This window comes from Simochromis diagramma, unplaced genomic scaffold, assembly GCF_900408965.1.
Source record: "Simochromis diagramma unplaced genomic scaffold, fSimDia1.1 OVJJ01000583.1, whole genome shotgun sequence".
Lineage (NCBI taxonomy): Eukaryota > Metazoa > Chordata > Actinopteri > Cichliformes > Cichlidae > Simochromis > Simochromis diagramma.
Window position 1 is genome coordinate 2,465,597 of NW_024387285.1, and position 26,176 is coordinate 2,491,772.

Genomic DNA, 26,176 nt, shown 5'->3' on the forward strand with positions numbered 1-26,176 from the left:
TAGATATAATAGACAATAAAGTACCCTGTTTCCTATTTACCTACAATTAGGGTGATATGACTGTACTTTATTGAATCTAGGCGATAGTGGCTCAAGAGTTGGGAGTTCGCCTTGTAATTGGAAGGTTGCCGGTTCGAGCCCCGGCTTGGACAGTCTCGGTCGTTGTGTCCTTGGGCAAGACACTTCACCTGTTGCCTACTGGTGGTGGTCAGAGGGCCCGGTGGCGCCAGTGTCCGGCAGCCTCGCCTCTGTCAGTGCGCCCCAGGGTGGCTGTAGGCTATAATGTAGCTTACCATCACCAATGGGTGGATGACTGGATATGTAAAGCGCTTTGGGGTCCTTAGGGACTAGTAAAGCGCTATATAAATACAGGCCATTTACCATAATATCCAAGTCCTTCTATAATCAATATCATAACTTGACACCCATGTTGAAATACATCAGAGCAGCTAAATGGGTTATCTAAGCTAGTTTTTAACTTCAGCGGTCATTCTGCATATGATAGAATCATCAATCAAATCTGAGATGTCAATTTAATTCAGTGTTACAGAAAGAAATTATACATATGCTAGCTTCCACAGGTAAATCCAAAGCCATTTTTCCATATAAAGAAACACACAAAGACAAAATATTTGGAGCCAATAGTCACAACTGTTTTGGCAGGAGCTATTTTACCACCGCTAACTAGTAAAGGAGTTGTTCTAATACAATTAGATAACATGCAACATACACTCCCTTTTTTACAGTAGGCTAATGCTAAAGCTCAGTGAGAAATAACTCAGGCTCCACTCATGATTTTCTATTAATAGATAATATTAATGTTAGTAACAAACGCTTAATTACCTGTAAATAGTGGGAAAAATTATCTTCGTCCTGGTATGGTGTAGCATATCTGGTAGGACAGTGGCGGGAAACTACGCGCCTGCGCAATATGTATGAATTAAAAAATAGATAAATAAAAAAATTCTCGTTATCCACCCAGGAGTCCTATTGGGTTTTTTTCAGTGACCTTAATATTAAGTCATATAATATTTCTCATGTATCGTTTCTCCAAAATATGTTCGCATAGAGATAATAAGATAAACCATGTCTTAGATCATTTATACATAGCTAGGATGGTTTGAAACCTAAAATTCGGCGTCCGGGTTTTAGTTCAAAACTTTTATAATGCTCAATTTTCTTCCTATAGCAGCGAGTAGAGTACAGCTGTCTCTGCATTCATTTAGTTTTTTTATCATAATAAGTAAATATTAATTAAATAAATATATGCCGAATGAAAATGTACCACCCTCAGACTGTTGTCAGGTAGTTTATATTTTTATTTATGTATTTTTTTGTTTCAGAATATGCACCAGAACTAAAACTTTTCCGTTTTTTCAACTAACATTTGATCGTTTCCGAGGCGGAACCATTTATTCCCTGCCTCTGTTTTCACACGGCCAAGCGCGATTCCCTGACATGGCAACCTGCACGCGTACTGTGTGGAAAGGTCAGTTGTTTTGTTGTGAAATTGGATTCTTTTTAGATGACATTAAAAAAAATAAAGGCATGTTTTTATAGGCTGCGTTTGTCCTTTCCTGTTTTCTCGCTTTTGTCTCTGGGCTCGATTCAGAGATCTCTTTGTGTAGCCTTTTGGCTTCACTGTTAGCTAACCAATAGCCAACCTGCTGTTTGACTGTTTAACATATTATCAGCTTGTTTGTCGTCACTTAATTTTCTCACGAATCAACAATATTTGATTTGATTTTAATTTTTGATACACTTTAAATCGGCATTGCTCTGATTGACCAGATACTTCTTAAATTAATTATATTTTCATGTTATGTTTCCTTTCAGCCGTGATGTGCGGTAACAACCAGGTCAGAAGCTGTCATTGCAGTCGTATTTTAAGAGTTAATTTGGGTCGCCATATGCCGGATTAAAAATCATATAAATTATTAACGAATTTTTGTGATAATTTACTTGAAACCAACGATTTTCTTGATGTAAATTAAAATGTTGGATTTTAAATATGATATCGCCCAACAGTCGTTTCATTGTGTCAGTTATCCTAATTTGATCGTAAGTGGTCTGACCGACCAGTAAAACCAATGCAGTGCAACCAGTGTAATGTAACAGTCATCCAAAATCAATATGTTTTGAAAATACATGAGCCATAGCCAAAGCTTACACCACTTCATTAAGAAACTCCCATCGGTTAGTATTGGAAGGTATAATTTCTTTTTATTTTCACATTTACTGTACTGAGAAGAATTTCCAAATAGATAAACACTTAATACTTTGCAGGTAAAACTTGCAAGGAAGCCATTAATATTTCAGGTTTTCAATAAAGTGTTCTTCTCCCGATGAATTGATGCCAGCATTACAAGACATTTACAGTAGGGCTGGCATTAAAAAAATAGAATGATTAATAACTTCACAACAGCTTTTGCCATTTCGCTAACCCATCCTAAAAAGCTTTAGCATGTCACTGCCAAAATAATTAAAAAACAAAAGAGAGCAGAGCATCAATACAGAAAACTAGCAATAGCATAAAAATATATGTTTAGTTGACCTCTTCTTGTTATTATAAAAGTAATTTCAATAATGTCCTCCCAAAAGTCTTCCACATTGTATTTATGAAGCTGATATTAATGATAAAACATGTCTTCCATCCTGGCAGCACAGCATCAATAAAACATTCAAAGAAACATTTAGATTCACTTAAACAGTTTATGATGGGTACTGCTAACTAAACAGTGGTTTCATTCTTTGTGGAAGACTGAGACTGTAAACCATGATTTTTTTAAATTGATGAACTCACTGATGCAGATGCACATCAGGGAGAAGTGCTTGTCATGCAAAAGACAGTGGTATACTTAAATTAAGTAGCGTTAAACACCGATGCTCATCATCAGCTTGTCTGCTGGAAATAAAAAGACACTTTGATGCATTTAGTTTATGCAAAGTTCATTAAAAATGTTTTATAAAATCACAGAGCGTTTCTCTTAATTATGGTGTGCAGTTTGATGTTGTGTCCCACAGGAAAAAAAACAGCATGTGTCTGTTTGTTTAAACTCCTTATGAAGCTTTTTTCCTCGCCTGTCTTCACAGTTTTAGCAGGATGTCAGAGGCAGCTACTGAGTGCCAGCGGTCCAGCTTACTCAGGTGTCTCACAGACTGCACCAAGGAATCTACCTGTCAGAACTTTTGCAGCTGTCAAGTGAGTTTACAGACCTTAAAAGCTTTTCACCCAGAAATGATTTACTGGCTCTAAAGGTGGGGGTTTTTTCTGCTTGACTCACCCCATTTTTCCCATTCTGAACAGTTTTCTGGTTAGTGCGAACAATAAAATTGAGAGAAATTAGATGCTGACCTGGTGACTCAGACATTTCTCAGGTTAACATCTCCCCTTTTGATTGCCAGGACACTAAAGTAAGACAAAAAAGACAACGCAGAAAAGGAGGTGAAGAAAGAGAAGAGGGTCATCGATGACAAAAACAGACATAAGCCTTTCGGTAAGACGGCATGGGCGCCTGTGGATGACGTATATGTTATGAGGTACTACCCACGGACTCTGCATGACCCAGCGGAGGCAATTGACATGCTGAAGAAATTCCAGGCGTTAGACTTCACTCCCCACAATCAGCCGGTTTACATAGATCTGAAGCTGGACATGAAGCTGGAGAAGAAGGTAATAATGACAAAAACACTGAAACTCATGTTGACTGAATGGCACAAAGACAAGGACGGCTAACTGTGGTACTAGGGGAGGTTTTTTTAATTGTCTTCTCTGCCAGGTGGAAGTGATTAGAGAAGTGTTTTTCATTAATATGTTGGACAAGAAGTCAGCAGACATTATAACTACTATAAACACAAAAATACACACAGCAGCTGCATCATGTGCTATAAATTCTCCAGAACAGAATTGGTTCAGTTTCAAAGAAATTTCAGTGCAAGCATATTGACGAAGAGGGCTGTTTCTCTGTTCCATCCTTGGGTCCTCTGTGGATGTTACTTTGACATTTACCATGTATGTTAACATTGCTGGAGCCCAGTCTTCTGAGCACAGCAAGGTGATTCACATCATGGCTTCAAACTGCTCCCTGCTTTTCTGACTTTGTTGCTATTCACACGTTGGTTCCATCAAACCCTTTTAGTGTCCCAGAAACCACGGGCTGCTTTTCCTTTTATCATCAAGCTGGAACCTCAGAATAGAAAAGAACATCCTGATGAGGGTTGATCATCTGCCAGTGTGTATGTTTGTGCGTGTTTGTGTGTGTGCCGAAGACAAATTTTAGCAGTCACACTTGGCACACTTATTTGGATTTATTTGGTGCTTTCCCATTCTGGCTGTCACTGTCACGCCTCGCTTCCACCAATCTGAGGGTTATTCATGACATCAATCTTTGCAGCACGAGCAGTTTCAGTTAATCTGCTGAAAACAGCGCGGCACCGAGGAATAAAAGCCTCACGAGTGCTTCTTTTCGTTCTTTCTTACACATCGCAGGGCTGCAGAGCTGCTGCTGTGCTGTCCAGAGGGTCCACGGGAGACAAACTCTGTCTTACTCTTAGCTGTCTGTCACTGCAGAACTAATGTTCCCATGCATTATGAATTATGAACTCTCTAGAGAAATGAAAAATTAAAGTGGTGGCTGAATAACTTTAATGCTTGATTATGTAGGCCTGCTCTGTGATTGACATCCTCGCTTTTCCTTATTTGTTTCCAGATTCTTTTGCTCTTTTCCTGCAGCATACCCGGTGTTGTTACTCATAATAAATTACTCTGTTTTTCCTCCTTGCAGAAAAAAGTCGACCCCTTCGTCAGCACTGTGCACTTACCGCACGCCTTCAAGGCAGAGATGAACAGAGTTTTAGTTTTTACAGAGGTAAAAACTTTTATTTTAGCCTCACTGAATCTTCATTTCGTAGCCATTTGTGTGTCTGTTGTTGATGAATTGTTTTAATTTTGTCGGTGCATGATTCAGATGTGCAGCAGCAGCAGCACCTTTTATTTGTCTCCCTGTTTGTCTGTAATGAATGTGCTTCGGTCGTGGCTGCTTTTTATCGTAGAACCCGACGAGCAGGGTTTGATTAATATTCCTGTCAAGCTGCGCAGGCCGTGGGTTGTAACTTAGATGAGCGTGTTAACGGCCATAATGAATGACATCGTTGGGGTCTGCCAGACGTTGACGCACCCAAATCAGATTTAAATGGGCGCGGGTGTCTTTGGTTGTGTCTCTGCAGGATGCTAATCAAGCCACAGTTGCTCGGGAGAACGGAGCGGTGTTTGCTGGAGGAGTGGAGCTCATACAGCCGGTGAGTTGGTTAAACTGAGCTAAACGGCACATCCCGTGAGGTCAGATCGAGTTTACCGGGAGAACTGAAAAAAAGTATTACTTTTCTGTTTCTCTCCAAATTTCTGTGCTGTTTACTTGTTTGTGAGGCAAACTGTTAAATTATTAAAAATCTTTAAAACTGACTTTTTAAAGAATCGACAGCACACATCTTTTGCAGGCAGGCAGTCCACAGGTCAGACCTCACAGCCTGAAAATCTCAGTCTCCACGGGTCCAGTTTATGCACAGAGCTTATGATAACAGTAATGAGACAACAGGAGACCACCAGTATAGCAGCAGATTTGGGTCGATGAGGACCAAAACCTGCAGGAGTCTTAATGTTTAAACTAATTTGTGGTCATGTGGTTTTATTCTTTTTTAAGATCTTGGATGATGAGGTTTCAGCAGACTTCTATGTGGCGGTTCCCGACATCCTGCCGAAGCTCGTACCACTGAAAAACAAACTGAGGAAGAAGTTTCCAAAGAGCAAGAGAGGTGAGCTGCAGGTTAAGAGTTGTTTTTACCTTCAGCCGTGTTGAAGGTTAAGGTGAACCTGTCCAATTTCAGCACCTTTTTTATTTATTTATTTTAATTGGTTGTCTGCTATAGTTCAAAATAATCCATATTTATCATATACTGCTGCTTAATGCTGCATCTCAGTCCAACCTCTGATTGAAACAAGCTGTTTGAGCTCCTCACTGTTTAACTGTCCTGCTGATTGGCTGTTTCCTGGCTCGAGGTGACCAAATTAGGAATATCTGAAAGATCATCAGGAAAAATTAAATGTCTGAAGAGTTACTGGAATTTTAATGCCTACTTTTATTCAACAAAGTGAAGGCTGATGATATCAGCCTTTGATGATGATGACAGGAAATTCTATTATTTCTAATTCGTACTTCAAAATTCTGTTGTGGCTTCAGTGACATTTTATTTTTAGTTCAAATGTTTCACATTCAGCAGTCGATAGTTTTAATCCAGTGTCACTCACAACCAGTGAAGACGACAGCCATAACTGGATGTCTAAAGTGTGAATGCGTTACGAGATAATGAGTGCTGATCACTTATTCTCTCTCCCGTTTTCTCCCTTTACTCTCAGGCTCAGTCGGCATCAACGTTCCCAAGATGTTGGAGCTATTTAAAACGGGTCACGAGTACATGGTGGAGAGCGACTGCTATGTTAGGTCCCAGATAGCTACGGTACGTCATAACAAACCGGTACATGCAATGTGCATTGATGGGAGGAGCTGTGTGAATGTGTGCAAAACCAACAGAGGAAGTTTTCAGCGATGAGGCAGTTTTAAGTTTTGCAAGTTTTAGAGCTCAAAGGAAAGGAAAAAAAAAAAGTCCTGATTAAAAAAGCATAAATTCCCACAAGGATGGAGACATAAAATCGATGCGCCCTGAGGAAGGTTGAGGGAAATGTTGGAGTGTGTTTAGGGAGGAAATGCTTTATGTGTGTGTGTTTGCTTCTACTGGGTACGTTTTTAAATAAAACAGGAGTATCAGCTGGTTACAGGCTTGGTGTTTTCCTGTTCTATATATTTGTATCACATCTGCATGAATTTAAAATGCAGAGAACACATATTCGCTCGTTTATAAGCACTCAGCATATCAGGACATTTTCACACATAAACGCAGGACAGTCGGGTCGGTACAGTTTAACTTTGTTGCGACACAGCAGGAAATGATCTGCTTTGCATTCACACCGTCAGCCTCTGAGGCTGAAAAGTGAAGCTGGTTCAGAACTACAAGAAAAGAAGTTTCTTCAATGGTCACAATCGCCAACTTCAAAAGTGAGTCAGAAAGTCTAAATGAAATGATCTGACACGTGATTGCCAGCTTGCTAACCAAGCTTCACCTTCTCTTCTAAATGAGGGAAAAAATCCAACATGGCGGTGGCCAAAAAGTAACATTGAGGCTTCAAAATGCAAACTCAGGTGATGTCACAGTTGCCACGTCCATCTTTTATATGCAGGCTATGTGCTTTGCAGTTCTCTGTGGGGTCAAGGTTGGAGATCTGCCTGGATAGGTGTAGCAGGAGGCTGCAGTGTGACATCACTGGTTAGGGCTCTGGCAGACATTTAAACTCTTGCATGCACTTCTGTCGGGTGAGTCCAGGAAGTGCTCAGGGGTGCACTACATGTGTGAAATTAACTTGAAATGCTGGAGTTCTTTGTTTAAATGCAGCACATTGATTTTTCACCAGTATGAACGTACAGAGGATTTCAGAAATGGTAAATATAATCGGACGTTTCAGACATTTTGTTTTCTCTCCTCTGCTTAGCTCGACATGCCCAGTGAGCACATCTTCGCCAACCTGCAGACAATCCTGGTTGATGTTTGTTCACACCGACCAGCCAGCTTGGGTATGTATGTTCACCAAAACCAACAGCAAAAACCCTCCGACAGTTCCCCAAGCCCTACCTCTGCTTTTATAGCTCGCAGGGAAAAAATAGCAGACTTTTGATTTATTTTTGTCTGCTCGAATGCTCGATAGAAAGCTTCTAAATCATACCAGCTTTCTGCTGCTGCATGGTGTTACTTTCCCTCCCGAGTTCAGTTTCGGGCTCTGCAGCACCACTCATGCAGAGAGAAGGGAAAAGTTTAGCAGCACACCAGCCACGTGTTCTCTGTGATGTGTTTTCAGCCTTACTGCTGCACTTTTCAGGGCAAGTGTTTTAAACTTGTTTACCTGGAAAAATGGAATCATTCCTGTGCTCTATTAAAAAGAAGAAAAGCACATTAAGGGAGTACAGCTGGGAGGAAACTACTTTTAAACAGCATTCACGGGGATCCAGAAAAGAATCATTTTAATCATTTGTTCAACTGAAAATGAACTGATGTTCTCAAGAGGTGACTCGCCATGCACAGTGGAAAAAAACCCCAACAAAAAACAGGCTGACCCTCAAACCTGTGGCCTCTCTGCTCTGCGTTTCAACACATTTACATTAACTTTATTTATGCTTCACAACGTTTTCTGCTCCTCTGCACAGACATTAAACTTGTGCAGTTTGCTTTGAAACTATGATATATCCCATGGTATTGATGCTGAAAATAGGGGGGAAAAACATGCTGAGCAAAAATGAGATTTTGGTATCAGATTGTGACGCTGTGTGATTTTCTTCCAGCCCTGAAAATTGATTTGGGTATGTCCTGTACGTGCAAAGATATGAAGGCTGAAAACTCTGGAAATGTATCCGTCCGTCCACCCATGCATTTTCTTAAGGGCTTATCTCTCTTGGGGTCAGTGGGTGGGTCTAAGCTGTCACAGGTGACTTCCTGCACAGCTCATCAGCCATCACAGTGCAAACCCAGAGCCTTCTTCCTGTGAGTGTCAATCACTCCCTCAAGAGAGTTCCACTTATTTTCATACCATAACACTGCAGCATAGAAAGTGTATGACGTGACGTTGAGGTGTAATGTTAAACCTAAACAAAAACTATGACCCCTGAGTTTAAAATTATGGCCGTTTGTCCAGGTTCTCTTCTTATAAATCAAGAAGGGAAGCAGAGGAGTCGGCAGCTTTTCCATCAAGCTGTAGTTCGTTCAGTAATTTCTCTGCATTTTCCTCCACTTTGTTCGATTTACAGGATGCAGTGTAATCATCAGCTAATGGATTCTCATTAGAGAGAAAGGCCTAAACGATCTAAAACCTAATTTTGAGCTTGCTAAATACCACATTATTAACATTTTCCCCACTGAAGTAAACTGCAGAGCTTTCACAAAGGACTCTTTAAACCACTGACGCCATCTAAACTGGAGCCGTGCATATAGAGAACTCCGATCTCTCTCGTGTAGACCGTAGTACCACTAAACCTTTGTCTCTTCAGCAGAATAAAGAATAATGGTTTTCTTATCGTTTATTGTTTTTCCTCATACTTCTCATAAAATTATAGAATGGAGTTAATGTCTTGAAAGTTTGCTTTGGTCCTGCATGTCAGTTTTCAATCATACCTGCAATCGTTTCATTTTACAAAAAAATAAAATCGCTTCATGTTTTAACGTATGCGGGAAAAACAAGCAGAATGAGCCCCGTGAATGCAACATATTGAAAAGGAACGGCCTCCAGAGGTTTACAGCCAGACTAGCAGCTCTGCAGGGTTGTGTTGCTCGTTACCATGGAAATCAAGCTGACTTTCATCCCTCAGGCTGATGGGGTAATGTCGTCACCCCACATGGATGCCTGAGTTTGTGAATGTGATAACATAAGAACAACGACGTTGGAGCTTCGTTGATCCCGTACGTGCATCTGCTTTTAGCAGGACGAGTCCGAATCTCAGCGACTTTGACCCAAAGGTCAGAGGTCAAATTCTGTGAAAATGTTGTGAAGTCACCTAGAATTTTCAAATTGAAACTGTAGGTGCTTCTACTAAAGATCTCGGATGAGTTCGAATCTCAGTAACCTCAAGGTCAAAGGTCAGGGTTCAAGTTCTCTGAGAAGCTTGTCATAAATTGATAATAACATGGCATAGAATTTTGAAATTGACACCATATGTGCATCTAGTAGGAGGCTGACACCAGCGGTTGCCTGTTTGTTTGTTTGTTTGTTTGTTTGTTTGTTTTTGACCCTTCAAAACCTCAAAAAGAAGAGAAACGGGACTTTTCCTGGCAGAGGTCATCACGCCGTTTCCTGGCAGCAGCCGTGTGATTGCACGCGCAGCAGATGCTTCTGTTTATAGTGCTCGCAGTAAACCTGAGTGTGTGCAGTTTCAGCCTGACGACGATCCCTGTGGGAGTCTTCACCGCTCACCCTTGAAGCGTTAATGCTCTGCTGAACCCGCTCGGCTACGCGCGGCATCCTCGACGCAACGTCGGTTGAGTGAAATGTCTCACTCGGTGCGTCGTTACGGCTCTGCTTCATTTGCCGATGAAGGCGTCGAGCCGGGCCACCTGGGCTCTGCTGAACTCTCGTCAGCAGAGACGCGTCTTTGAGCTTGTGCCAGCAAACGTTACAAATCCCTGACAAGAATCACACAAGGACCCCGCGGCAGAATTTAATTACCTCGGCAACCAGTAGTGAAGCATCAGAAAATGCGAATATCAGGAATACTTACTGTTAGATTGGCTTCTTTATTTCCATTACTGTTTTTAAGAGTCATTTAGACAGAGGCTAATGGCAGCAGCGTGGGCAAAAACAAGAGTAAACTTCACAGATAAGTGCTTAAAAACAGAGAGAGAAGTGCGGAAATACAGCGTGTGGGTATGAAGAAGAGACCAGCTCCCCCCAAGGGGCTGATGGGAGTTATTCACGACCAAAGACGTAATATGCTAATAAAAAATAATATAAATGCAGAGGACGGGAGACGACGGGGAACGCAGTGCTGAAATAACTATTCATAAGTATGTTAAAAGTAAATACGTGAGAGAAATAAGACTGCAGGGAGTTTGTAAGCCAAAGACAGAGAAAAGAGGACGAGATGGAAAGAAGCTGTTTAACATAACTTTAGACTTCCTACATCTGCTATATACCTGCAAGCCACTTTGCAACCCACCTCCACCCCGTATCTTCCTTTTTATGATGTGTTTGACTTCATTAATTTCAAATCTGTTGTCATTAACACTTGCAGCAGAAGGGGAGGGGGATCATTTGTCAGTCGATAGTGATCATCAGCCCTGCAATTAAGCAGATATCAGTTTTCAGTCTGTGTTTGGCTTCTCCTCCACTTAAAAAGAGCCGTTCTTTATGACGACAGCGTTTTTCTTCCTTTCTTTTCCTCTTTCCGTATCAGGACCTTTCATTGAGCGAGCGATCATCGCCAGTCACACCAGTGAAGCTGTTTGGTTCAAGAGCGAAGATGTTCTCCCGAAATCACCAGAAAAGGAGGAGTGAGGTGCAGATTGTGTATATGTGCGTTGTAGTCAATAAAGTTTTTGTTCTGTGGCTCGTGTGTTTTGTTATCTATTCTTTCGAAGAAGGAAATCCCAGGAGAGCAAAATGGGACAAAAGGTGACCAAGACAGGAATGTGACGTTTATTAATGATAACACAACATGGCAAATTAAAACCCATAAATCAGCTGTACTCTTATTGTTTTACAGAATGACAGGAGGTCCAGAAACAGTCTGAGGGGGTTTTGTCTGAATTATTTATTTATTTTATCTTTTTATTCTTTCTATTTATAGTTGTATGACCACATGGTCAGTGAAAGCTAATTATCATTTTTTCAGCTAACATATAAACATCTCTATATGCTCGAATCTCCACATGTCCTCAAATACAATAAACTATAAAGCATTTAATGATTTTAACTAATTGATTTTGGTTTTGTTGTAAAGTCATTAGGCTTCAATCATGAGTCAATTCATGCTGTCGACATGTTTAAAAGTTCGAGCTAATCCCCACTCAAACAAATGGCCTGTATTTGTATAGCGCTTTACTAGTCCCTAAGGACCCCAAAGCACTTTACATATCCAGTCATCCACCCATTCACATACTGGTGATGGCAGCTACATTGTAGCCACAGCCACCCTGGGGCGCACTGACAGAGGCGAGGCTGCCGGACACTGGCGCCACCAGGCCCTCTGACCACCACCAGTAGGCAACGGGTGAAGTGTCTTGCTCAAGGACACAACGACCGAGACTGTCCAAGCCGGGGCTTGAACCGGCAACCTTCCGATTACAAGACGAACTCCCAACTCTTGAGCCACGATCGGATCAAATACATATATAATACATACAAATGGCTTCATTTTTCTTATGTTACCTGAGAATGACAAATAAACACATTTAAGAAGTTGGTATCCAAAAAAGAATCAGGTTCTGGGTCACTGGGGGAAATAATTAAGCTGTTATGCAAAGTGAGGGGCCCCATGTCCACAACCACAAATTTTCATCCCGGGTCATCCTGGTATAAACTGGTATAAAATCACGTGTAATACTACCAGCTGAACAGCAGGGGGCAGTGTTTACATAGCTTGCACTCCAGACTCCTGTAGGGTTAAACGGAAGTCTTCCTCCAACCTGTTGAAGCTCATTCCAGGAGATAAAGCCGCACTGACACTGAGGGAGAAATTAGATTTTCTTACATGAGGCCACTAACATATAAAAAGTAGTGAAGTAAAAAATGTTCACAGATTTTAATAGTAGACATGTACTTGCACATCATGTATAATCTTACATTAGATTATGTTGTGGATGCTTGGGATGTATTCACAGGTAAAACTGAAGCCTTTTTTTGCCTTAACTCCCAAAACATTGCAAATTGGGGTCAATTTTCCATAAATTTTCATCCATCAGTTTAAGCTCCTCCAGCTGTAGTTTCTCTGTACTGAATATTATCTTTATTAGTTCAAGTTTGTGAATGAATAAATAACCCTGAAGTTAAACCTGTGAGTTGAAGGTTGAAGTGAAAACAGTGTTTTAGTAACTCAATTTAGAAGCTAAGATTTGCACTCTCAACCCTCCCAGCACATTATTTCTGTGGTTCAAAACATCTTTAGATGTTAGCAAGTCTTTGGGAAAGTATCCCACGTCTTTTATGTCCCAAACCACAGCAAGAGTAGAGTCATCCTTTCAAGCTGTGCGTTGAATTAGCGCAGCCTATTAGACATTAATCCTGTGATGCTGTGCAGGTTGACGTTCAGAGTGAGATTGAGATTAGTTTGAATTTTTATTGGTCCCTGTGGGGGAATCAGGCTGCTGCTGCTGCTGCAACTAATTTAATAGGATTTGGTGGTGGAGAGCAAAAGAAACAGACTATAGAAAGAAGCAATGAAAAACTGGAAACAGTAAAAGTCATGAAACCGCCTTTAACGAGCTTCTTGTTGACATGCAGTAATGCTGCTGTGGTGCCAGCTTGACTCTCACAGGTGTGTCTGTCTGTCTGTAAACTGTGGTTTTTCATACTGATCTGGCTGTTGTTGTAAAGATGTTTACTTCCTTTGTTTCTCTCGCCGAGATGAAAGAGTTCTTCTTGGGGACAGAGAGGCTGGGAAGTGATTTCACATCAACAAACTAAACTAAAATGTCTCAAAGACTGAAGAAAACTGCAACTGCTCTTGCTCTTTCTATTCTGCAGAAATACCAGCAGCATTAGCTTGTTAACTCCTCCAGTGAGCCGTTGGAGGATTTGCGGCTTATTTCCGGTTAACTATTTTTTGGTGAGAGATCATACTGAGCTTCAGAACAGCTTCAGTCCATCTTGTCTCTGGAAATTTAATGGAGAGAAGATGTTCTTTTATCTAGTGGTGGAGAGTTTAGTCTAACAGTCCAGTCCAAAATCTCCCGTATGTTCAATTTGCTTTATTTTAAATATGCTGCCAGTTTGCAACAACATTTGTCTCAAGGCACTTTATTTCGCATTTTAAAGACTCCACTTTATTAGAGAGAAAATTCTAGTTAAAGTGACCTCCAGACACGGGGAAGTGCAGCCGCTGGGGAGGGTGTAAACAGTTGTACATGAGTGGAAAGAGAAGACAGGACCATAAACAAAGAAGATAAAACAAACTGCAGTAGAGAAGACAGGAGTTAATTAGAAGCACGGTGTAATGTAAATGAATGGGTGCATGGAAAGAAATGAATTTCTCCAGGAGCTTGAGCCTAAATCTGCATAACTACAGAGTGGTTTAGGTTTAGTCTCTGTGTCCAGCTTCAGCTATAAATATAAGATTTATCAAAAAGGGGAGTTGGAAGACTGAATGTAGACCTGGGGGACTGACATCCTTTAAACTTCTAGAAAGTTCATGATGAGACTGTATCAGCTGAAGTGTGAAGAAAGGTGTTTAGGTTACTCATAAAGCAGGGGGCATCTGGATTTGAACCAGAGACTTCTTGATCTGCAGTCAAATGCTCTACCCCTGAGCTACACCCCCGCTCTGATCTACCAAGCGAGTACATCCATTCACTGTAAGGCACTAGTTTGGCATCATGACCGCTAAGGTCGTGTCCTGTCCTGCCTTTCACCTTATCTACCCATCCCCACACCAATGGGATTTCAGAAACATATTTAAGATACAATTTCTGTCAACATAGCCTTTAGTCACACACATCATGAAGAGTCTGCTGTGTGGTTATGGCCAGCGATGATGTCTCTATAGTTATAACCAGAGATTTATAAGACCTCCATTCCAAGCCTGACTTTAATATGAGGTCAGGTATAATCTCACCAGAGCCCTCATGACATGTCAAAATGATATAGATATTTTTGGTTGTGTTGGAGGCCAGAATTTAACCTGCTATATATATTTATATTTTTTTTAATCTTCTCCTTTGTCACTGCAGACGGGGAGCTGGTTATAAATAGTTGAAGAGTGCAGACAGCAGCAGAATTAAAGCTGCAGAAAAGAAAGCTTGTTCAAAGGCAAAACCGATTCTGATCCCTGTTTTTGGCAGAGGACAAAAGGACTGAGTGGAGATCAGGTTACTGCCATGTGACCCTGAGGAATCTCAATGCTGCACTCCTGCTGATTAAACATTAAACTGAAAAACAAGCTGTAGACATACAATAGTTAGTTATTGTACAGAAAAAAGAGGGGGAAAGCAGCTCCCAGGTAGATCAGCAAGCTGTGGATGAAATAAAAGCAAACTGGGGGAAAAAATGAAGCACTAAGTAAATGGTCACTGAAAAAAAAAAGTTTGCCAACTTCCTGTAAGATAGTGACAGGACTTTAGATACAAAGGTAGAGGAGATTATCCCCTTACCTGAAAACAACAACAACAAAGTAAGTACATATTACAGTATGGAAGACCAAGACTGCCCAAATAAATGAATTAAAACTAGAAAATAAAGAAATAAATAATGTGAACAAAATCACTGAAGAAAATAAAACTGACCTTAATCACTCATTCAAGTGACTTGTTCAGTCCGTTGGATTGAAGAAGTCGCCCACCGAAAATGAAACGTCCAGATGAAGAGAAACAACTTTCTGGGATTTTCTTCCCTGGATTATTAAGCATGCATCAAGACATTTTAAATCTTTTTTTTTCAATTATTTTGTTTTTTTAAAATCTAAAAATTTCTTTCTCTGTTTTTTTATTTTTTTTATTTTGGCTTGTTTTGTCCTCCATACCACCAGGGTCGAGGTAAACAGGATTTGTTGTTTGAAATTATGTTAAATTTAAATGTTTAAATTTTAAATTAGAGGGGGGGAAAAAGACAATAAAAGGTTCACATGAGACAATATTTAAATAATTAAAGGAGATTGTTAGTAGTAATAATATGTTCCTGACTAATAAAGTCACTAAAAAAAGTTAATTAACAAGTTGATAGTTGATCAGTTTTCCCAAAATATTCAGTTTCTGTGTAAAACGGATAGTGTTAAAGGGAATCTCTTAAACTTCTGCCAGGATTTCAGCAAAATCGTAAATATATAAAAGCCCCATGGAACCTCAAAAATTGAATAATGGATTTTGAGGTTTTGAAAACAAGATGAGAAATACCTCAGTGTCTGTGGTCTCCTCCCTTGTTAACATCAGTTGAATTATTTTTTTCTGATTAAGGACATGTTTTTATGTTGCTGTTAACAATATGTGTTTACAAGTCTCAGAAAATCATGTCCATAAGGTAAAAATACAGTTGCTTAACTTTAATTATCAGTTATTTTTATTAAAGCATGAAATTGAAAGCAATATTTACTAATTTGTAAAACATTATTTGGATGGTTCTTGGAAAGTTGTAAATAATGTGTAATGTTTTAAACAGTGTCCATTATAAAGTTGTTAGTGACATAGGTGGTGTGATGTGGTGGTGGCCAAATCACAAGACTGTGAACCTGGACGCAAAGTTGTGACCAAAACTACTCGGTCAGGTTTGGGTTAATTTATGACAAAGTAGGAGAGACGCTGGTCTCAGTATTGTGGTCACACATACTGAGCAACACTAAAGGAAACCTTCTGCTTGAATGTCAGACAGCAGAGGCTTTGACTAAATGTCAGTAACTGACACCCTGGAATTATGCTCAGTAATAAAACCTTTATTATTAAAGTCTTATAACCCATCATTTACGGGTGGAGCTGTGCTAAGGTACCTGTACACCCTAGACAGGAGACAAGTTGGTAGTTCACTTCACAAATAAATACCACACAAAACCAATATATACTTATAATTGAGTTTTTTATTTTTTATTTTAATTACACAAATTAATGACACTTACATGAATTGCTCAATTAGTAATGATTTGCAAACACTTGCCCTGCAGGGCAAGCTCGGATCCTGGGAGGCCTGGGAGCTTGAGGATCCTGCGCGGTATCTTAGCTGTTCCTAGGACTGCGCTCTTTTGGACAGAGATCTTAGATGTTGTTCCCGGGATCTGCTGGAGCCACTTGCCTAGCTTGGGAGTTACCGCACCTAGTGCTCCGATTACCACGGGGACCACTGTTATCTTCACCTCACATCTTCTCGAGCTCTTCTCTGAGCCCTTGGTACTTCTTCAGCTTCTCGTGTTCCTTCTTCCTGATGTTTCTGTCATTTGGTATCGCTACATCTATCACTATGGCTGTCTTCCTCTTTGTCTAACACCACTATGTCCGGTTGGTTAGCCATCAACAGTTTGTCCGTCGGTCAAACTGTCCCACGGGATCTTAGCTCGGTCATTCTCCACCACCCTTGGGGGCGTCTCCCATTTTGACCTTGGGACTTTCAGGCCACACTCAGCACAGATGTTCCTGTACACTTGGTTATGGCGTTCCATGTATGCGCTCCCTGCTAGTATCTTGCACCCTGCTGTAATGTGCTGGATTGTCTCAGGGGCATCTTGCCTGATGTTGGTAGACCCCAGCCTCCATGGATTTTTGTGCTCAGAGCTTGTTCCTGTGCTGCCATGATTAGTGCCTCTGTGCTGTCTTTCAGTCCAGCTTTGTCCAGCCAGTGGTTGGATTTCTCGATATCAACCACTCCTATCTGCCACTGGTACATACTGTGCACAGGCCTGTTCTTTAATGATGGTTCCTCTCCTTGGTTCTCTTCTGTCTCAGGTTTCTGCTGCCTGAGGTGGTCCTAAGCACGCTATCAGCCGTGGCCATCTTCATGATGTATTCATGGATCTTTATTGTTTCATCCTGGATACTGGTTATAACACTCACTAGTCCACAGCCTTCTCCCTTCCACTTAGTGTACAGTCTCAGGGTGCTGGATTTCAAGCTGACAGTGTCTCTCAGCTCTCATATTATTTTTACAATTAAATCATTTAATGATATCTGAAGTCAAGCTGTTTAGAATTACAGCGCACAGACACATCAGACCCTAATCTGGGCCTCGTTTGGGCTACTTATGGCACTTTTGGCGTTGCCAGATGTGGACCACATCGGTTATAGGAAGTTTTTTTCATGTGGACCAAATGCTATAACACACCTGACATTTGGCCAATGTAACGCGGACCTAACAATGACAAACGTGGACTACAAATATTGCTGTCAGGAATTAGATTAAAGGAATAACGCTGAGAATTCAATATTTCCTTACTGGTAATTATCTTGAGAGTCCAAGAAATTCCCTTGGAGGATCCTGACCCCTGGTTTAAAAATCACTGCCTTTTAATTTCAATAATCTCAAGTCATTTAAAGGTAACACAGAGTTCAGCATCTATAAACCCGCAAGTTTTTTTAGATTTAACGCACATAATAGGATAAGAGCATAATGAGGCTATTCATGGAAGATTATTCGAGACTGAGAAAACTTAGGGCATCAAAACAGAAACTATTTTAAGATCACTCCAAACACGAGTTCCCGTAAAAGAGTATTGGCGCCGGGGAATTATAATGACCCCAGAGGTGTAAAAGTGAGTTCAGACAGCCTACAGCTCCACTTTTCTTTAATGTATTTATTTTTATTCTCTGTAAACGTCAGATTTCCAGCTGAAAATGGGATTAAAAGGATGAATCCCTCAGCTGATCCTAGATCACCAAATTCCCCTCCAGAAAACTAATTCTCTCCCTCATGTTTTAATCCCCAGGGAGCAGAGTCCCCACCATGTGAGATTATATCTGCGAGGTGGGTGGTGGAAGCGGGGGTGGAGAGGTGGGACGTCCTCTTTGACAGAGGGGGAGAGGACGAACAAGAAGGAAAAGAAGGAGGAGAGGGAGTGGGGTGGGCTCCGGGAGGACAAGTAGACCGGTCCACCGCAAGAAGTGACTTCAAACACGCGCGAGGCTCGCTGCAGGAGCGCTCAAACTCCGGCCGCCAGTCGTCGTCATGCGCCTCGGCTTTTAAAAGCGTCCCGGCTTCTGCTGCTGCAGCTGAAGAGGGAACAACTTGCTGTCGGTGACTCTTTTTTCTTAACAGAGTTTTGTGTCCAGCCGGTAGCTCTGAGCACGCGAACAGGAAGGAGGTGGATAACCCACTTCTCCAGGTTTCGGCATTGCGCCGCATTCCAGTCCGGCGCGCAGCGCTCAGGAGTCGGACCCGGTGCGCTCCGTCTCCCCGCTCCTTCTGAAGACTCCCGGATCTTTTCTGTTTGTGTTCAAAGCACCAATAATGCACAGAGAGACCCGCTTTCATTTAAGATAGATACACTTGAACACAAACACACACACATCCCGTTTTTTTTCCTTCTGACTGGATTTGGATTAAATCCTCTTTTTTGTACGATCATGGGTGGATGGTGGATATTTGTTGGCGCTCTGGCTGGGATCCTCACCGTCCCCCGTGGGATTCACGGTTGGTATTTCTAGTCTCTTTTCACCAAGCCACTTGTCCTCCTGTCCTGCTTGTTACGTAGCCAGGTCAGGGGTTATTAGGGACCACCATGCACGCTCGTATGAGATCCACCGACTCTAAATCGGATCGGATTTAGTTCAACCTCAGCTACTTTGTCCAGCACCGAGTGAAGAATTGTTCCAGTACGCGCAGAGAAATCTTGTGGAGGTGTGAAAGTTGCGGGCAGAGCGATCGATCACCGTTTCCATTAGGAACACTTTCAGCTTAAAATGAATGCAATTTAGGCTATAATTGCTCAGGACCCACAATCGCAGGTGGAGGACCGTGAGCCAGAGCAGGGTGTTGCTACCCAAGGATAAGAGTTCCCATCCCAACTTCAGGGTTGACAGATTTTCCCAGAAGAGAAAAGTCAGCTGGTGAATTTCAAATGAGCTCTTTCATATGACACAAACACTCGTTTGATAGGATTTCTGAATGAGCACACTCCACCAGGGTTGAGCTGTGCAGTCAGTAATGGTCTCCGAGTGGACCTGGAAATGTCTGATTCAGGGAGAGCGGCTCGAATATTCACTAAAACGTGCTCTTTGATTATGTTTCAGTAACTAAAAGCATTTGTTAGGCGAGTTAAAACTGAAAAGACAAAAAGAAAATCAGTTTTAACTGAGCTGCAGAAGTTATTTAACAGAATTTCAGACTTTAATTGTAGAGAAACAAATACTCTTAACTGAAACACAGACATACAGTAACCTCATATAACCTTAACAGTAATTAAAAAATCTGTCTTTAACCCAAACTTCAAAGTCAATTTGAGAAAGTGAAACTCAAAGAAAGGACCAGACTTAAATACACTCTTAAACTCCCGATTTTAGGCGGGCATAGTTAAGCAAAACAATCTTCTGTTTGGATAATAGTTCTGCAGGTACCCAGAGTCACATTCAACAGACTGCAAATGAATCTGAATTAAAAAGCAACACATGAACTTGTTGTAGTTTTTCATATTCATATCTAAACACCTTTTCTTTTTAAACCCAGTCTTTCTCACGGCCTCTGTGTTGTATAAATATTCATAACTCTGCATCAGATCTAAAATAGCTGCCCATGCACGGCTACGATATTCCCATTAGAGGAGTTATAATGCACAGGACTGTCAAGAGCAGAATCTAAAGCAGGTCTGTGCAAGTGCTGCTGCTTAACTGACCCATTCATAGTTTCTCTGTACTCCTCCTGTCAGACCGAGGCATGGTTAATGTTGTAGCCTGGTCTCTGGCAGGTGAAAACCTCCTCTGCCTGCATGTAACAGCAGCAGCAGCAGCACCATATGCCTACCAACGTCATTAGCATCCTCTCTCTTATTCTTGGCATGCGTTCATTCTGCTTGGCAGGACTTGCTTCAGTCAGATTCAAACTTTTATGAAGCAAGGTACCCCTTCGCTTCTTTCCGCGCTTAAAAGAGAGCATGCTGGCATCGGCGAGCAGAGCAAAACGGTTATAAATGTTCAAATGTGATCAACAGTGAGTGCTGCAGGATGGACTGAAAGCCGAGCTGAGAACGGCGTTTTCTGGACAAATGTTTGGAGTCATGATGAGATTAGTGCTTTTCAATTAAGATTCCTTTGTAGAGCTTTGAGTGTGGCTCTGAGCATCTGCAGAATTATTATCTGCTACCGAATCAGATTAGAGTCGCACTCATCCAGGCAGTTATTGTTGAATATGCAAGCATTCCAGCTCAGGGTCTATGTAAATGAAACACTTTGAAGTTTGACTGCACTTTCATCTGATAAAACATTGATTTGGTTGTTTGCAGGCTTAAGTTTGGGTTAATCACAGGAGTTAAATGATTAGAACAACAGTACAAATGATTATATTTCAACACAAAGCATTTCTGGGTTATTGTAGCGAAAAGATGCGCTGATCATTTCATTTTGTGGCACATTTCTTTCAGAGGTGATGATGAACTGTGTCAACATGTGATATCAAAGGAAAATATGAAGCTGTGGTAAAACGTGTGCAAATCTAGTCCTTGTTTTTTGTTAGTAATCTTATTTTCAGCCTGTACTGTCAAAGTCTACACGTATTTAGGCCGTGATTGTCCTGAGCTGATCAGACATTTAAGGCTTCACTGCCAGCAAACACCATTTAATACCTTAAGATCCTGTTCACAAAGAATCATCTTGTGAAAATGGACAATGAAATCTAAATTTGAACAACATTTCCTATTTCAGATTTCCATAATCCTCCATTATCTTCCACCGAACAAAGTTCTTTCCTCCCTCAAATTTGAGGGAGGGATGAAAGTCCAAACAAGGATAGAGGCAGTGTTGCTGTTTCAAGTGGTTTTAGAACCCGATGATGATGAAGACAATACATGTTTTGGGTTTTGTTGGTCTCAGCAGACACATTTGTGCTTAATCCAGACTTCCTGTTGCTCTCACACCTCGGTTATGACACTGGCAAGTATCTTGTGTGGGTCAGATGTGGGCCAAGTTTAGGAGCTGCCCTCGTTTCATTACCTGATATGTGGAAATGATGTGTGTGGCTGACTTTCAGATTCATGACTGCCTCTGGCATGATTTTTTTTCTGTATTTCCATTCTCATGTTGGATTTCTGAATTTGCATCATGCATCCGAGTACTGCAGTACAGAAGATAAAACTAAATATTTGATTTAAAAACCTGGATTATGTGTTGATATTGGCCTTAAAGCCCAAAAGAAAATATGTAATTTCACTAATGACTGATGCAACAAATGATTTTTTTTTCTTTCTTTTTTTTTACAGACGCTCAGTATATGTGAGAGAATGGCTGATATTTTGTTGCCTGATTTACAAAATAAGCTGAGCATTTAAAATTCCATTCAGGTATTAAAATGCTCACAGAGAAGATTATATTTTCTTGTCTCCAGTTTTTGGGATTTGCAGTTTTGGAATTTCAGGATGAAGCAGAAGATGAGAATAATGAAACTAAAGACAGAGAGCAGGTTAAAAGAGAAAAACTGCAATCTTGTATCAAAGCCTTCATTTAAATAGCTTCTTACTCCAATCCAGTGTATCCTTTTCTGGCTTTGTACTTAAGCCCTCAGTTGTCAGCTCGCTGTTTGTACTAAATGCCTCGTGACACACGGATCACCTGAAATTTCTGCAACTGTTCATTTGGCTTTGGCTTTTTAAAAGCTCTGACTCGACTTATGTCATGTTTTGAGGGAAGATTATTTGATCGCTCTCCACCGTGTGCGTGCTTACCTTGTCGAGTCCTCATAAGGAGCGCGGAGTTCAGAGATTAGGCTCGATACACAATGCGGTGTAAATAATGTGCATTTACATAAATGATTATGTAAATGCAAATCTGTATTTGATGTGTTGTCATCCCAAAATGTGAATCTGAATAGAAACTGCTGCCACCAAGAGACAAGATAAACGTGAAAATTGTCTCTAAATTATAGAATCGTTACTCAGGCCTGTGCGAATGTCACGTCCCTCCATAAAGGAACACCTGCCTGTGTGCTGTTTGTGCACTGAGTTCAGAGGAGGTCAGGTCCCCTCTTCCTCCATCTACCCTTCCTCTTTCTGTTGCATGTCATGCACAGATGAACGTGAGGGGAAGGTTGAGGTCAGGAGTTCCTTTCAGGCCTGGCTGAAGTATTGAGCTTTTCGGCATCAATAAATCATTACCTCGTCAGATTTGGGATGTTAGTGTAATTACAGTAAACCGATCAGGCATAACTAAACAGACGTTTGGCCTCAAGAGGCCAACATTCTGCATCTAATGTTATTAAACCTCAGGTTCAGCTCAGATTATCATTTAAAGTAGGAAGAGCGCTACTTGTGAATCAGCAAATGGAGCTGTGTTTGCAGCTTTCATTCGATGTCAGATCATATGAGAGTAAAGGACCAATAAAAACTTAAGATGTTTTTCCGCTTCAGGAAAAGCAAAGAGGTGATGTCAGCAAAGAGGTTAATGGAAGTCTGCTAATGATTTCCTACAGAAGTTGTGTTGAAGTTGGTATTTATAAGTGTTGCTTTCTTTCCTAAGATTGTCTCAGTATGAGCAGAACTTTGAAGGTTAAATACATTTAAAATTTATTTATTTGGCTACACCAGCTCAGCTCACCATGCATCACCAGTAGAAACAGGACTTTGATGGAGCACACTAGAAACTCCTCTCAAGTCCACAACTGGAAAAGATGATTGAACAAATTTATATCAGATATGTTGTCGCACAGTGATATAGGTCTGTAGGTTTGTTGCAATATGAAAACAAACACATCTGCAAAAAAATGCAACCAGTGCATGAAGCTGAAGCAAACATGCATCTGCAGTCTGTGGACTCAGAAAACAGGAGGTGTGGAGGACACAAGCAATGGTTTGTTGTCAGTTTTGAGATCTGTCTGTCTCAGCTGTCACACAGCTGTCAGTGCTTCCTGTCTGAGCAAACCGTCTTCCTGTCAATCTGTAAACCCGTTGGCTGTCAGCTTCTGCAGAAACAGTCCAAAGGTCAAAGAAAACAGAATTAAAAATTCACTTCTTGCTCGAAGCATGAAAACAGCTCGGGATTAAACTTTGTTGTACTCTGAAAAAGACTCTATTTGGGGCCCCACCTGCTGTGGATATTTACACATTATATCGACCCTAAGTATACAGTACGCTGGTTCGATCCCTTTAGGGTTGCATCAGGAAGGGCGTTCGGCATAAACACTGCCAGATGAAATCTGTGGATCTACCTGCTGTGGCTGCTCCCTGTGAGTAAGTTGAAAGGAGGTTCTTCGTTTTCTTTTATAAGTATATTGTGGTCATGATTATATTTGCATAAATTAAAAGTCGATTACATCACCACTTTAAAAACGCCCCGGCCGCCTCCTTAAACTGTAACTGTGATGGCGATGTGGAAAAGTAAATTCCTATAAAGAACATGAGAAAAGGCACTGATATCATCCTCCTTCGTCCCTGAACTTCACCACATCCTGCCATATAAAAACATATCCCCTCGACTCTTTGATTTTTTTCTTTTTTCATCTTTTCAAATTCAAGGCCGTTCTGCTCATCTAAAGGCTCAATTTATTCCTCAGCTGAAGTTGAAAGAGTCTTTACACCCTCAGAGCTCTTTTTCCCAATGCGAATGCTTTCCCCCCCCCCTTTTTATGAGGAGGAGGTTTTCGTGAAAGAAAGACAAATCTCAGCTCGTCAGCTTGGTTATGGCGACACCCGCCTGGGGTCGAGAGCTGGGATTTTCTCCGTGAGCCGGATCTCTGTCTCCTACGCATACATGCTTGCAGAGCTGTGAGGTTTTAAGAAGTGATGTACAGCATGGAGACGCTTGTTCAGGAGAGTGTTGAGTTGATGAATCTGGTTTTGTCAGACAAGTTTAAGGAATGTTTTATTTATTTTTTTATTTTTTTGGAAAGTGAGAGAGCACAAAACAAATTGCCATGTACTCCAGGACCCAAGAAAAATGAGTGGTCATCAGAAGGTGACATGTGGCAGGAGGGTGAGTGATTTATCCAAAACTCGGGAGCTGGAATCCAAAGATAAATTTCCTTTTGAGGCACTGGGCTGGGACAGAAGAAGAAAGAGTCAGAGAGCCATGACTAGAATCTGTTCAGATCTCAGCAGATGAATCGATTAGCGTTGCACAAGAAGCTTTTAGTTTGTTTTTTTTAAACGCAGAAACTAGTCAACGTGGACCCAGGGCAGAGAAAGTCCGAACTCAGGATTACTACAGACTTCTGAACAGGAAGAGCCAGTGCTGTGCAAGCTGACCCTTTTCAAAAAGCTCAAAAATCTGCTTGTGTAGATTAAAAAGAACAATGTGGTGCCTGCAGTTTCTGATTATTGCCGGGGTCTTAAAACATTTCCCGTTTATGAAAGAACTTCAGAAACATAAGTTTCTGTTCAAAGTATCCAACTGTTGAAATTAGGTAAATTTATTCGTGCATAAAGTTTTGGGCTACTTTTATCTTTGGTAACAAGATTGAACGTTTGACCTTCTCGTTGCTTTTCTCCTTCACCTTCCTCCTATTAGCCATTGTTTTTGTGTAGGTTTATTCTTTTACTCTAATTTATTGAACTCCGTGTGGGAGTTTTCCAATATTTTGCAATAAACAAGCTCCCTGCATACAAAACAGTTTGAGATGAGTTCAGGGTATTCGTGTTGTGCTAGGGGTGGAGATGACCGTCTCACATTGATTTTCTCTGAGTCTGGAGGAGAGTTTTTGTGGCCTCAGTTGTAGGCTGCAAAGACCAGCATCGCTCTGACTCTTCTAACTCTGCCTGCCAATTGTTTACATATTTGACATAACTTCTGCTGTTGTGCCTCCAGGCACCTGCTGCGCAGCTCAAAATGCCTCGCCAGGGGCAGCGTATCCAATAGCTGCTCTGTCAGTCTGCATCTGCTTGATAACACAAGAAATTACAGCTTTCTGTCCGTCTGCCTTCCTGAGTGAGATTTCTGTGCTTTGACAGGCAGTGGACAGACTGCAGAGCTGTTTACTGTGTTTTCATGGCAAAAGAAGCTTGTCTCACCTTGTCCTGAACATCATCTGAATGTGGAGCTGACTTTTACTATTTTGAAAAGGCCATGCATCGCTGAGATAGCATGCTTTAACCAAGTTAATGAATTTATATGTATTACACTATTAAAATGACCCAGTAAGCATGCAGAATATACTGTAGAGGATTTCGTTTCCATGTTAAATCCTACATACTAGAGAAAAATCTAGAAAATAAGGTTAAAAATAAATAAAACTACAGTACTATTTGTTTTGCCCCCCTTAAAAACAATCCTTAAACTTGTGCTATTGTTGTCAACGCATTGATTATTTTAAGTTTGAGTCCAACATGTAGCTTTTCTTACCACTCCAAACATTGTCCTGTTTACTCAGTCCTCATGCTGAGTGTTTAGAGCCACATATTCGTGCTCCCAAGTAACATTCGGAGATAAAATATCAGAATTTCAGGAGCTGGGCCACGCCTCCAAACTTGACCCTTCCAGTTCTTATCTATGTATCACCCCCGATTTCTACAAGCTGTTCTCGTTCTCATGCCCCACCCTCCCTTACATACAACAATCTTGTTTGTAAGGTATCTTAAACTGCACTGAATGTCACATGGTTGCTGATACGTCTCCAGGCCTGTGTAAGTGGGACCTACTGTGGGGAATAGAGTCCACCTACTAACTGCCCCCAAAATGAGAAACTTCAGTTTACAAAACAGACAAAAAGACAAACCAATTTACTCCTTTTTGAATTTTTTTTTTTTATTTTTTTTATTTTGTTTTT

At 41.0% G+C, this 26,176-nt stretch overlaps 3 protein-coding genes across 6 annotated transcripts in view; 1 reads left to right on the top strand and 2 right to left on the bottom strand.

Moving 5' to 3' along the window:
* bmp2k (BMP2 inducible kinase) overlaps positions 1 to 5,489 on the bottom strand; it is a 75,046-nt gene extending 69,557 nt beyond the window's left edge. The window contains 2 exon segments of the mRNA XM_040003580.1: positions 1,857 to 1,867; positions 5,479 to 5,489. The gene's annotated coding sequence lies outside the window, so the exon portion shown is untranslated.
* Positions 1 to 26,176, bottom strand: part of LOC120716161 (ankyrin repeat domain-containing protein 31-like) — a 49,020-nt gene that overhangs the window by 8,375 nt on the left and 14,469 nt on the right. Inside the window, exon 1 of one of the 4 annotated variants that reach the window (XM_040003572.1) lies at positions 844 to 926. The exons of 1 other annotated variant lie outside the window; for it this stretch is intronic. The gene's annotated coding sequence lies outside the window, so the exon portion shown is untranslated. Of the gene's footprint in view, positions 1 to 843; positions 927 to 26,176 lie in introns of those variants that run through there. 2 more of the 4 variants (XM_040003571.1, XM_040003574.1) reach the window with 2 other exon arrangements.
* mrpl1 (mitochondrial ribosomal protein L1) lies at positions 1,267 to 11,197 on the top strand. The gene is given in 9 exon segments (XM_040003495.1): positions 1,267 to 1,489; positions 3,094 to 3,202; positions 3,406 to 3,673; positions 4,785 to 4,868; positions 5,227 to 5,298; positions 5,700 to 5,811; positions 6,413 to 6,513; positions 7,601 to 7,682; positions 11,046 to 11,197. Coding segments are annotated over 9 exon segments (1,152 nt in total). The 3' UTR covers positions 11,147 to 11,197.